This window comes from Lycorma delicatula, chromosome 1 (genome assembly GCF_047948215.1).
Source record: "Lycorma delicatula isolate Av1 chromosome 1, ASM4794821v1, whole genome shotgun sequence".
NCBI lineage: Eukaryota > Metazoa > Arthropoda > Insecta > Hemiptera > Fulgoridae > Lycorma > Lycorma delicatula.
The window spans coordinates 219992923-220007006 of NC_134455.1; the positions used below are offsets into that span (position 1 = coordinate 219992923).

General features: G+C 28.6%; 1 protein-coding gene across 4 annotated transcripts in view; it reads right to left on the minus strand.

The window, feature by feature from the left end:
• Ent2 (Equilibrative nucleoside transporter 2) overlaps window positions 1-14084 on the minus strand; it is a 137610-nt gene that overhangs the window by 52114 nt on the left and 71412 nt on the right. For all 4 annotated transcript variants that reach the window (XR_012757361.1, XR_012757358.1, XR_012757363.1 and 1 more), the window contains exons 3-6: window positions 13207-13360; window positions 4850-4931; window positions 1527-1666; window positions 56-201 (exon numbers count right to left, since the gene is read on the minus strand). Coding sequence is in view for 1 of the 4 variants with exons in the window: in XM_075372790.1 (XP_075228905.1) it covers window positions 56-201; window positions 1527-1666; window positions 4850-4931; window positions 13207-13360 (522 nt within the window). In the remaining 3 variants the exon portion in view is untranslated. The remainder of the gene's footprint in view (window positions 1-55; window positions 202-1526; window positions 1667-4849; window positions 4932-13206; window positions 13361-14084) is intronic.

Below are 14084 nucleotides of genomic sequence, written 5' to 3' on the forward strand. Positions count from 1 at the left end.
ATTCTCAGAGTTTACTAATATAGAAATTTTGAGCTAATAAAATACAAATACTTACTGTTAAGTACCACAATAGTTAACATTGTGGCCCAAAAAAAACCATCCGGCCATGCAGATGTATCAATCATCGCAAGGATGACAGTAAATACAAATGCAAGCACTTCTACAATAATACTCCACACAATTCTCGATGTGAGATTTCCTCTAAAATAAAAAAAATAAAATATCCCATAAAACACACCAGACACAATAATTTCAATTTTTTTTCTTAAAAATTTATCAATACATTACAGATTCAATTATTTAAAACTGAAAATCATATGAGATATCAGAATACAGAAAAATAAAACTTCAGATTTTCAAATGGTGAAATTTCATGGTGAAATTATTAAAAAATGTAAAATATGAAATTTAGTTTAATGACTTCAACTGAGTTACATTTGAGGACCAGCCTTGCTTAATTAATAGCAGATGATTAGCACACCTTTTCTTATTAATCCTGAGTGTAATATTAAATACTGATAACTATTTCTGAACCTCATAATTTCACAATCCGTCCTACTTTTTAAATAAAATTCTACAACAGAAAACAACCTAGGAATTTTACATATAATATAATGTTAATATAATTTTAATATAATGTTACATATCCTGTAACACACAGAATTTATTAAAAGAAAACTAATCACTAGGTAACAAGTTGGATCAACCAAAGTCCACTAATAAAATTTTAGTTACTGAAGGAAGAAGAAATATTCTTATATCTCATACCACTTTATAACTTTTAAATTACAATATCAATAGCCAGAAAAGAGATTTAAAAGTTAGGGTTAAAGCGATCAAATTTTCACAAAACAATATGCTGGACCACAATATTGATATTATAGCAAGGAGCAACATACCCAATCTGTCTCTCCCCTTCTGTGTATGTGTGTGTGAACACACACACACACACACACACACACACAAGCAGGAAATATATTAACAAATATTTTGAAATAATTATCATATTGCTGTTAGATTCCATATCAGTTAAAACATTTAAAAAAATTACAAAAATATATTTCTACACCAACAGAAAGAGAACAAATTAATCTTGCAGTTTGATTAAAAACTGATTATTTTCAGTTATATAATTATGTTTTAGTTAATAATGCAATCATTTTGTTACAAAATATTACTTATAAAATGAAGTCAATACTGATGGAATGAGATATTAAATTAACTGTAAAATACATTTGAACAATTTCAAATTTAATTAATCATTAATTATGATTATAACTAATAATTGTAAAAAAAAGCAATGAACTGTATCCGAATTGTTTAACCTTACTGATCTAAAGAAGCTAGTTGGTTGAACATGTTTCATTGTTCCATTTTATTTTAATGTATTGATTTAAACAAATGCAAGAGAAAGTAATCTACATTCTCTGAATAAAAAAGGAAAAAAATTGATTATTCATGACTACCTACAAACAATTCATCATCCTAATATCTTAAGTATTTATATAACAGATTACGAAACTTACCCTATTTGTATGAATATGTTGAGCCAATTAAATACAAGATTTGGAATTTGTGAAGCAAAACCTACATAAGAGAGGAAGTATGTTGCATGATTAGAGTCAATACCTGTATAGTTACGGCTCATTTTGTAATCTAGAAAGTACTGTTAAAAAAAAAAAAATTAGTATTATGAAATTGTAGTTTTAAAATCAATTTAAACTAAATGAGTGAAGAGCTGCACATTAATAAAATTGAAAAGACCAGATTCAAGTACGTTAAAATTGGATATGATACAAACATATTACAACTGGGATTTTTGTGAGTCAGCTCCCCACATGTAACATATCACTATAAGTACAATCTACCTTACAGAAGTGAATTCTATATTATTTTGATGTTAAGTGACCTTTAATTCACCCGCAGTAAAAAAAAAAAAAATAACTGCAGCCAACTCTCAATTATCTAGAAGTCAGTTGGCAGCATTATAGATATCTATTGTCAAAAATACTCTTTTAATAAGAAATTACATATGTACTAGTATATTTATGTAAAAAATGTTAAAATAAAAACTGAAATAATAAATATAGATTCCCAAATTATTATGGATAAGTTTAAAAACATAAACGGAATACTTGAAAATTTGGCACATATATAAACTACAAATTCCTATGTAAATGTGATTTCCATTTAAACTAAAGCATGGTTTAAAGGAGATGAAACTGGAGGAACACGTAAAGGACAAAAACTTAAAATCAAGTAGCCATTTATACATTACAATTTCATATGTCTGCAACCAAAGTAAATAAGTTAAAAATTTTGAATACAACTGTTAATATAATAAACAGTAAAAATATTCTTTTAACAAAGGTCTTAAATCTTTGGACAAATTTATTGGTTCAATTAGTCACAATGAACTGGTAAATTATGTGCTTTTAGATTTGTTGTGCTGATACTGCATTCAACAAGACAGTGGCTACACCTAACAACTACATGAATGTATGTTAATACCTGTTTATATAAGTATTTTGGTAACAGATCATTCTGAGATAAAGTTGACAATGTAATTTCTCTTTTTCTTATTCTCTTTTATCTGTTTTGAAACCAATAGTTAAATTTCTTTAAAAATTTTCTTTTAGCATTACGTAGAATATTTTTGTTTTTTTAAAATTGTAAGATTTTCAACAATGGTCTTTTGTTTAGATTTCTGAGAATTTTATGTTTCTGTTGACTACTTAAATCAATTTTCCCAAGATTAAAATCTCTACAAATTTTGTTAGAAATTTTTGGTTTGTCGATTGATAATTCAATAAAATGAACTTATTAGATATGTTAAAAAAGCATTTATTTTACTTTTTCCTTTGCAATAATTTTCTCAGAAACATGCAATAATTTTCAAATCAAAGAATATATAAAATCACTAAATTTTCCTCTTAATTTAAGTATGGTTTCACCATACCTGTTTATATAAGTATTTTGGTAACAGATCATTCTGAGATAAAGTTGACAATGTAATTTCTCTTTTTCTTATTCTCTTTTATCTGTTTTGAAACCAATAGTTAAATTTCTTTAAAAATTTTCTTTTAGCATTACGTAGAATATTTTTGTTTTTTTAAAATTGTAAGATTTTCAACAATGGTCTTTTGTTTAGATTTCTGAGAATTTTATGTTTCTGTTGACTACTTAAATCAATTTTCCCAAGATTAAAATCTCTACAAATTTTGTTAGAAATTTTTGGTTTGTCGATTGATAATTCAATAAAATGAACTTATTAGATATGTTAAAAAAGCATTTATTTTACTTTTTCCTTTGCAATAATTTTCTCAGAAACATGCAATAATTTTCAAATCAAAGAATATATAAAATCACTAAATTTTCCTCTTAATTTAAGTATGGTTTCATTTTACCTTTGTTACAAATATCAAACAAAATATTTTGCTAGTTATAACTAGAAAACAAAGTTGCTTCCACAGATATATTAATAAAGACTTTTTTTGTATTAATGTTCCAAATCATTAATACTTTGGCTCCCAAAGTACATGTACATTATAGTATGCCATGATAATTTGAATTGCTAAAGTCAACAAAAATCCTCTGACCAGCTTATACTCAATTTGAAGAGTTTGTACACTGGTATTTACAGGGACAGTCATAATGCAGAGAAGTAATAGAAACACTTCATAATAGCTTGACATGCAACCACCAAAAAATTTTTTTACTGTAATGGTTCTACCATTACAGTACAAATGTAATGGTAGAAAATTTTAATATAAAATATTAAAATCTTATATTAATATAAAATATAAAATATTTAAATAGACTCTTACGTTTAATTAACTGCATTTAATAGTAATAAATCAAATCACTTACTTCATCAGCACATATTAACATAATCATTAGTTGCATTTAACGATGGGGACATGTTCCCAAAACATCTAACTAGGTATAAAAAAAGTTGTTTTTATATTAAAGTATTTATAAATTTAATGAAATAACATCTTTTTCTTGGTCTTTTATAGAAGAACATTTCTGATAAGTTTATATGTGCTAATTGAATGAGCTGTTATTTGAATTGTAAAAATCTGATATGACGATTTCATCTAAATTGTAACAAAATTACAAAAAAAATAAAATAAATAGTAAAAATCTTGACATTTAATTTATAATTTGGCTCAGTAAACATAATGAAAAATAGTTTTGTTTGACCAAAGTGTTTCCACTTTAAACAATTAGCTGAGAAGCACAGGCAGAAGAAAATTGTCTGACCATATGATTCCAAGCAATCAACATCATTAATCATAGGGTTCTTTATTTCTGATATCATATATATTTGGCTGTCAATTCTGTCCTTATTGAACAGTAGTTAGTTAGGGAAACCTAATAACAGTCTCATCAAAAGAGTACAACTTTTTTCATGCTTGAATTTATAGTTAATGTAGTTATATGGGTTATAAATTCATATAATTAAACTGTATGCTAGATTTTAAATGACAGTGGACAGAAGTACAACAATTTAGATAAACATGAATAGATATGTACATCAATTACATACTACTCCAATCAAGGTAAATAAGTAAAACTCAATTTGCCAATTTTATTTAAAGTCTCAAATAACTCCACACAAATACGTCATATATTTAAAAAAAAGTTATTATCAAGTTAGTGATTAGGAGCAATAGGCTGGATTACTTTTATTTGGGAAGTTCATTAAGTTTGTTCGATGTTAAAAATAGAAGTGCAACATTATCTACAAAAAATTTATGATCAGAACAGAATTATTTTAAATATCATAATCATTATCAATAAATAAATAAAAATATAAAGAAAGATATATTTTAAAGAATCTTACAGGTTGGGCAGTGATAAACATATTCCAAGGCATCAGTGTTCCAACACCATGGAGTATAAGTATAAGGTACACAATGTTAAACCTATTAACAGAGAAAAAACAAAATTCTTAAAAGAGACAAGAAAAATATAATCTTAAAATGATCTCAATTACAAAATAAAAACCCATCAGTTCCTCCAAGTACAAATTACACTGATAAACAAAAAAATAATTTTAATGTTTCTCTAAGTGTGATACCATTTCTTGAATTGCCTTTTTGCATGCATTACAGATCTATAAATACAATTTTTCCATCACCCTTAGTTTTAAATAAATTACGCTTCAAAAAAAAATAAGGAAAAATATAGTTAATAAAATGTATAATTTTGCATGGCCATAGCTGTGTTAGAATGATTTTGCTGATGCTTTTCTTTTAAAAATAAACACAGGAACATCCCAAATAAATGTCCAACAGTAATTGGCTAGCATGGTAGTATTCAATTTCTCTTTAAGGTGGCTTTCCATTACTGAAATATGTTGGTGGAAACATTAACCATGTTCATCACTTACGTCTCCGAGGTTGTCCGGAAAAATCCAGATGCGAGTAGAGGAAATGTATTTTCAAAGACATATCATCCCATAGCTCTCTATGAAGTAAGAAGTTGATTAACAATATCATGGTAATTGTCAGATTTTTGTTTGCCGAGAAAGGTTTTGCAAACGTCCTTAAATAAAGCCCAAGCTGCACTTTCTACATTATTTAACATTGAATTAAATACATCATCTTTGACCAACTCTCTTATTTGAGGACCAACAAATATTCCTTCTTTAATCTTTCCTTCACTTGCATTCAGAAATTTCTCCCTGATGTACAAAAATCCAGGACCATCCTTCTTCATTGCTTTTACAAAATTTTTTATTAATGGGGAGGAGGTAAACATATTTTTTGGGTTCAAATAAGGGCTCATGAATAATATTTTTCCCATTTGGAATTAAGTTGTCTTGTTTCTTCCACTCTTTGGAAACATAATGTTTATCCGTAGTTCGGCTGTCCCATTCGCAAAGAAAACAAATGTACTTAGTATAGCGTAACTGCATACTAACAAAATAGCTATAACTTTCAAATCACCACACATGTTCCAGCTATGTATTTTATAATTTATTTTTTCAAGAATGTCTTCACACCATATGTCTCTTTTAAATTAATACCATAAGCGATTGGTATCAAAGGATATTTGTTACCGTTGTGTAACAGAACCACTTTTAAACTATACTTGCATAAATCTACGAAAAGTTGCAATCCTCATGTTTATAAACTTCTCCTAAGTGCAACATAAGCTCATCAATATTTGTGCAATAAACCAAATTATTTTCATCAATAAAGTACTGAGAAAGTTCTTTTTGTCGGCTTCAAAAGCCTGAAATTTTTGTATTTTTTAAAGTTAATTCCAATTTTGCAGTCTTCATCCTAAGCTTGAATTTTTTGATAAATTTAAATCTCTAACAAGTCATTTAATTCACCTTGTGATATAAGATGTGGCTTATTGGAAGATAATTCAAAATCAAAATCATTGTTGTCTTCTGTCTTCAGTACTGCCTGATTCTTCATCACTGCTTTTGAAACATACATTCACAGGTGGCTCAGGAACTGAAATAATTTCACTGTGATGAACAGGTCTGATTGTAGATTGCAATGAAGGATATTTTACAGTATGTCTAAAGTTTTTAGAAATTCCAGACACTTGTTAAACAAAAGTAACAATTAGTTACATAATCCTTCGGTTCATGCCAAACCATAGGTACACCAAATGGCAAAGCCTTCTGTGTATCTTTTAGCCATCCTGTTAAGTATACAGAACAATTAGTGCATACTATACGAGGAGCCCACGTCTTATCCTGATCACGAATTTTACACTGAAAGTACAAATGATATGCTTTTTTAATTAAAGATGTAATGTTTTTTCTATTTGATTTTACTGTAACAAAAGGCATCCACATCATTTACACAATTTCGAGGCTTTATGACACTGCACTGTTAACAAACTTAAGACAGCAATAAGACTGAACAAAATTAATTCATTGCTAAATCCAGTGCTTAATACAAACAACACAGCTGTGTTTTCAGCTACATGTTTTGACCTGCACAGAAATTTCTTTTGATGAAGTCTTTTTCATGAAGGCTCACTCTTCAGTATTACGTATGGTGCCATAATATGTGACTATGATATCATTTAATTCTTTGTCTAGTATTTTTTATTTATAGATTTCAAATTATATTAACAAAATACAATGCAGGAGCTTAAAATGCTAACTATACATAACAAAAAAAACTTTAATTAAAATTTAAAAAATTTTCAAAAATGGTGGGTGATAAAAGGATTCTGAGTTCATATTCATTTTCAGCAAAAAAAAAAGATTAAAATCATGTATCGAATGTTAGGGAACAAAAATTATGTTTATCAGTGTTATTGATATATATTTTATTATAACTGATTTAAGATTTTTATTCACTAACACATTCTGTAATTTTTTTAATGTAATTCTTAAAGAACATAAGCTAACAGAAAAAAGAAACTAATAATAAATAATAAAATAAAATACTAACAACTCGTTGACAATATATAACTTACAGTGTGAAGCCTGATAAAAAACACAGAAAATGTTTCTTAAAATAGTAAAACACCAGTATGATCCTTGCAGCAATTAAATACATAACACATGGTTTACTACTCTAATTACCAGCATTTTCTGGAGCTTCCCTTCTCATGTTTCTGCTTTTAATAAGTACTCAAAGACATTACATTACAAATAACCAAATGTACTGCTCCAATTATTATAACTCCTTAATAAGACAAATTATTAAAAAAAACGAAAAAAAACACAAATTTATATATTTTGACATACAATTACAAATAATTAGGTACATAATTTCTTTCCATGAGTACCATTCTAATCTCACTAAGGTTATTTTTCAGTACATATGAATCACAAATAAGAATGTTTTTCTTCTAATTTGAACAAATTAGAAGATTATCAAAAATTAACAAATTATCATCTAAGTTCAACTATTTATTTAAATCATTCATAATACAAGTAAAATGAAAAAAAATTTAAAAACTTGCTTTATCCTTTTTAGTTATACTTTAATTATCTGTGACTCAAAAAAACCATATACAGCTGTTTTGCAAATTTTGCAATTTTTTACACCCGCACCCTTAATTTACCCCTGTATGGAGGGATGTTTGCAAAAGTATTGATTGAATATTGTATTGTCACCCGACCTTAGTAACTGTGCAAAATTTCATCAATTGGCAATGTCAGGAAATATGTTAAATTGAGGATGAAAGATTTGAGGACAAATATGAAAAAAAAAACATTGTGAGTTAAAGAAAAGCAAGTAAAAACATACTACTGGATGGCACAGTAAAATACTAAGCCCTCTCATTGTTAAAAAGCTGATAGATCCAGCAGCATACTGCATCCGATTAGATCGGTTCTCTATCATTTACATTTTCCTTTGTAGGTGAAAGTACCACTTTATATTATTTCTATATGTCTAAGAAGTTATTTATCTCATTATGATAGCTTTCTTCATGCAAGCTATATGAAATTAAAAAAAAAAGTTCAGTTTGCTTAGCATTCTTGGCCATTGCACATTTTATCTTATTCCTACTAAATCATTCACAGAATAAATCAGAAAATAATCACTTTTATGTTAAATACTGTGGTACTTAATTAAAATATAAAGATTTTCTGACAGAAAATAAGTTTAGTTAGTGGGAAGAATAAAATCAAAAAGTCAAATGAAGAAAATAATAAACACTATTATTTTTTTTAAAGATTTTGATACTTAAGAATCCTTGAAAAGAAATCTATCTTGTAGAAACATAATACCAAGCTGTGAGAATAACACCAGATGCTTTAGGTTGAAAGACACTTTTAACAAAATATAACAAGTAACAAAAAATCATTTTAAAAATAATACTTTGAAAACTATTAAATTATTTCAGAAATTAATTCTTTATATGAATATGTTTTAAGAGATATTTAAAAAAAGGTCTGAGAGCAACACATTAGGTCCACAAATTTTAGGACAGTAATTTTAACATTTATTTTAAGTGAACTAGCTATAATTAAATAAGTTTCTTATCATCTCTTTATTCTGATGAATCATAAGATATAGTGTGGATCAACCCAAAGTAATTCCTTTTTGTGGGAAATTGCCTCCAGCAATACTATATTCTTAAAATCGAAGCAAGTTTTGAATAATGATAGTCAAATCAGGACTTAACAATTAGAGGCTTCTTGCAAAAAATTATTTTAACAATACCTATATCCACAAAAGTAATAATGTTCCCAAAGTTTCATACCAAAAAAAAAAATGAACTACTCCTTTTTCAGGAAAATTATTGAAAATGATTTCCATTTTAAAGATCAAATTCATTACAGTTTTTTTCTTAGTCTAAACCCATGAAGTACCCATAACATTAATTAATTTTTCAAAAGTTTCATATTTTTCATAGAACAATAGACAACAAAAAAACTATTCTTGCTACTTTTTTTTTACTCTGAGAGATTAACTTATCATATCAACAAGTACTGAAAAAAGAAAATCTGATCACTGTGTGGTTGGAAGTAATACTTATAAACTATATAGTAGATTTCTAACAAAGACAAAATAATACCAACTCACTTTCTTACCTGCAAGTTGTTATATGGGTATAAAATCAATATAATAACAGTCTAAAAGGTTTAGGTGAAATTTCATCCCTGGGAACTATTCTAATTTAAAATTGAAAGATATCCTGGTGTGTTTTATCAATTCTATATCTAAAAAAAATCGGCTGCCAGAATTTTTCCACTCTGAAAACTACACGGCATTAGTATGAATAAATGGGAATATAGTTTTTGAAATTCCAATGCAGGGGGTGGTTCTTCTCCTAATTTATTCTTTTTCCTCATTTTTAAAACAATTCATCAGTCTGAAGGCCAAAAAAGAAAATGGATGGAAAATACAGTGCCTTCTTCAGACTCTACTATCATTTCAGTCCCATATTCTCCAGATTTCTGTTTGTGTGGATCATTAAATTTTTTTTTTTTATTATAATCAAAAAGTTAATTTTACAAATATAATTTCATTGCTAATATTATTACAACCCTGAGAGCAGAATTATCCACTCACCCACGAAAAATAGCCATTTTTATTCTTTATTAATCTATCTTTTTTTTTTAAATCTCTAACCAGGATTTCTATAATTTTGTTTTCAATATTAAAAGATCATAATTTCATTTCAATTTCTTTCTAAAATTTAACTTACCTTATTTATAATTTACTTTATTTCTTACTTTTAGTCAATAAACTTGTACAGTATTTCATTGGCACAATTTTTTTTTTTTAATTAAAATTTTTAACTCAAATCTCATATTTATCAATGTAATTATATGTGAACTTTAGTTATAATACTTTATAAAATTTCATACTATTACAATATACACCAGGTGAGAAACTTAAAACCAAACCAAGCCACCTTGAATTGCAGTTACTTGATTGGTCACTTTTGCAACTACAACTTTTTGTATGTTACAACTTTCGTCTATTGTTGTTAATTGTAAACTTTTTATGCTTCAGTGCAGTATAATTTCATTCTTTGCCACTGCTTTTCTAAAATGCCTTATTCAATCAAGGAAAGGGTTGCTATAGTAGAAGTGTAAATACACTCTTCAAGAATAAGTCAAATATTCACTGAAAAATTTCCATATGCCAGTATCCTAACGAAGAGCAGCTTAAACAATTTGACTAAAAAATTGGCATACAACAGGGTCAATTACAGACAAAACAAAACAGGCAACCTTCCACTAGGACTTCAGAGGTCATAGAAAATATTTAAAAAGGAATTTCTGTCGGTCCAAAAAAATTTATACATAAGTTATCAAATAAAGTGATGTAAAGTGCACATATGTAAATCTGCCGTAGGATTCTTCATGATTTAAATTTGAAATCATATCTTGTAACAAGTGTGTAACAACTTAAGAGTCAGACAAACTGAAACATCTTAATTATTGTGTCTAGCTTCTCAAACTTTGTTTCTGGTATTTGTACTGGCATTATTTGCAGGACCAATTTTTTTCATTGGACTCTCAATATAAGTGTACTGTACAATTTCTGAAGAATTCTATGCTCAGTTAACAGATAGTGAAAAAGAGTACATCTTCTACCAACAAGATGGGACAATACATTATGATATATGTGACACATCAAAAGATTCACTAGGACCCATTCATGCAACGTCTCTAGAACTGTCCGCAGAATGCAATGGCCTCCACATGTTTCCCAGATTCGTCAAGTTGTGATTTTTTCTTTCAGAGCTCTCTGAAGGATAGATTTTATGAATGAATTTCCGCACTATCAATGAAATGAAGATAAACATTCAACAAGAAATTGTCAAAAATGACAATATTTTGGGTCAGATTTCAATGTGATTTTTCCAGCACAAAAAAAAAAGTAAAAATGTAAAATGTAAATTAAAAAATGTATAAGTGCATTGTTGTGCAGAGTTTGAACATCTTTTGTAAAAATGTGGTAAATATATAAACTTATGTAAATACAGAAATTAATTTAACTAATGTTTTCATTTTTATAATTTTATTCATAAAATATTTCACATCACAATTGTAGTCAGTATGCAAGAGTCGGGCATCCATTTCACTATGAAATAAACAGTGTTAAAGGTGCTATTTCTGATATTCATACAGTGGGACCAACTTTTTTTCACTGGACTATCAATATAAGGTACTGCATAAGTGCACTGTACAATTTCTCTCTCTCTCTCTCTGTGTGTGTGTGTGCATGCACGCACACACACACACACACACACACACACACACACACATATACACACAGAATAATGTATATTTCTTTTCCTTCGCTGAACACTTTGATGATGATAATAATAATAGAGAATACTGGAGAAGAAAGAAACGGAGAGAAAAGAAATAAAGGGATTTAGGAGTTGGTTACAGAAACAAGCCAGAGGTAAGTTTTCAGAACTTTGTATACAATGTTAACCAGTATCAGTGAAAACTTTTCTTAAAAAAATAAATCAATACTGAAATCAATGACTGAAGACAGGAACCATAAGGTGATGTCAGATAATTACACAGTAGTTTGGCACAAATTTTGAAATCAAGTAATGGATGGATGGATTATAGTACATAACAGCAATAATTTAAATAAAATGGAGAAATGTATAATTTTTTAAACACGTTACAAAGAGACCTATTGAAGTATATGTGTTATTTCAGTTAATAACTTTGGGTGCTAGCTTATATGAATGATGAGAAGAGAATAACTTAATATTTTAGAAATAAAGATTATATTTCATGAATTTTGTTAATTCCATAGTCCTCATACCTTTATGTATGAGGCTCGGCTGATAAATTTTGCACGCTAGTCTGCTACATGGAGACAAAATTTACTATCAAGTTGGGCGTGGCAGCACAATAGCTAAAATCCTCCTCTACAAACATGCAATAATGCATTGAAATCCGTTTACCAGACTGTTTTTAGTAGAAGTTAAAATGGAGTCAAATACGGCCAATACGTCAACACAGTTAAAACAGTGCGGCAGTGATCAAATTTTTAACAGCAGAATTTGAATCCTATGAATATTTTTCATCATTTAAAAGCAGTTTACGGTAATGAAACTGTTGACAGGAATACTGTGAATAGGTGGAGGTTGAAATTTGGCAAATGTGAAGCTGGTAAAGCGACAATTGAGGACGCACCTTGCAGCGGATGGCCAGTTTCTCTGACTGATGAGAAATGTCGAAAGGAGGTGGATGATTTGCTTCAAAGTGAATGGTGAAGCAATGTACTGCTTTACAGATAGGCATATCTAAAGAACGAGTAGGCCATATTATCGAGCAATTGGGTTACCGTAAAATCTTGTCACAATGGGTACTGTGCAAAATCTGAATTTTGAGCCTATTCCACATTTGCAGCACTCACCGGATTTGGCTCCATCTGACTTCCACTTCTTCCCTCATCTCAAAAGGGATCTCAAAGTAATCATTACACCACCGCCGATGAGGTGAAGGAAGCTATGGCCACTTGGATTCAAGAAAGACCACCATAAGTTTTCAGTAACGGAATGCAAAAACTTGTCACACATTGGAAAAAGTGTATCAGTGTAAATGGGGATTATATTGAAAAATAATGTGGCATTTTTTAGCTAAGGTATTTTACTTTTATTCATATTTTATTTCATTCCCATGCTACGTAGATATGTGCAAAATTTGTCACCCGAGCCTCATATATGTTATAAAAAATAAAATAAATTAAACTTAATACCTACTATAGAAATAAAATATTAAATCACCTGTCACTAGGTGGATTCATTTCAAGATGGGCTTGCTCCATTGTAACCCCCTTGAAATTGAGCTCATCATTGGGTAGATTAGTCTCTTCCCAAGCTGGTGTCAGTCTTACTGGCTCAGCAGACAGAAAAGGCTGTTTTTCAAATTCTGCTCCACCTAGAACAAAAAAAGAAAAATATGATGTGGAGACCACATGACTTCCTTGTATGACTATTAGATTACATGTATTCATTTTTTTTTTTTTTTTTTTTGTTATTGATTTATTATTCATTGTAAAGACTTTTTCAAAATCAAAGATTAATAATTATCAATATATTTAAATAAAAAAAAAGGAATGAAGTTGGATTCTCACCAATGTGCTTGTAAGATACAAATATTTCATTTATTAAAATTTTATTGGAAATAACTCTGGAACCAATGAAAATAAGTATCACTTATGATATATCGTTGAAAAGCTCTCAATGAGGGCTTATTACAGCAATTAAGAAAAAGTCAAAATTTTTTTAATTTTGAGCTTTTTCTAGACACATTTGGTCCAGTCGATTGCAATCAAAGGGGGAGGTGCACAACTAGATGTTACAACAGTCCTAATTCCAAAATTTCAACACTCTGCGGCTAATCGTTTTTGAGTTATGCGAGATACACACATATGTTCATACAGATATCATGCCTAAACTAACCAAAATGGATTCAGGGATGGTCAAAATGGATATTTCCATAGAAATCTGAAAACCGAAATTTTTTGCGATTACAATACTTCCTTGTACTTCCTACAAGAAGTAAATATTATGAAAAAGTTAACAAAAAATTAATTAAATTTTGTTACATGTATATATACAGGTGTATCCCCCAGAAGTTCTCCCAAAACTTTCATACGCCA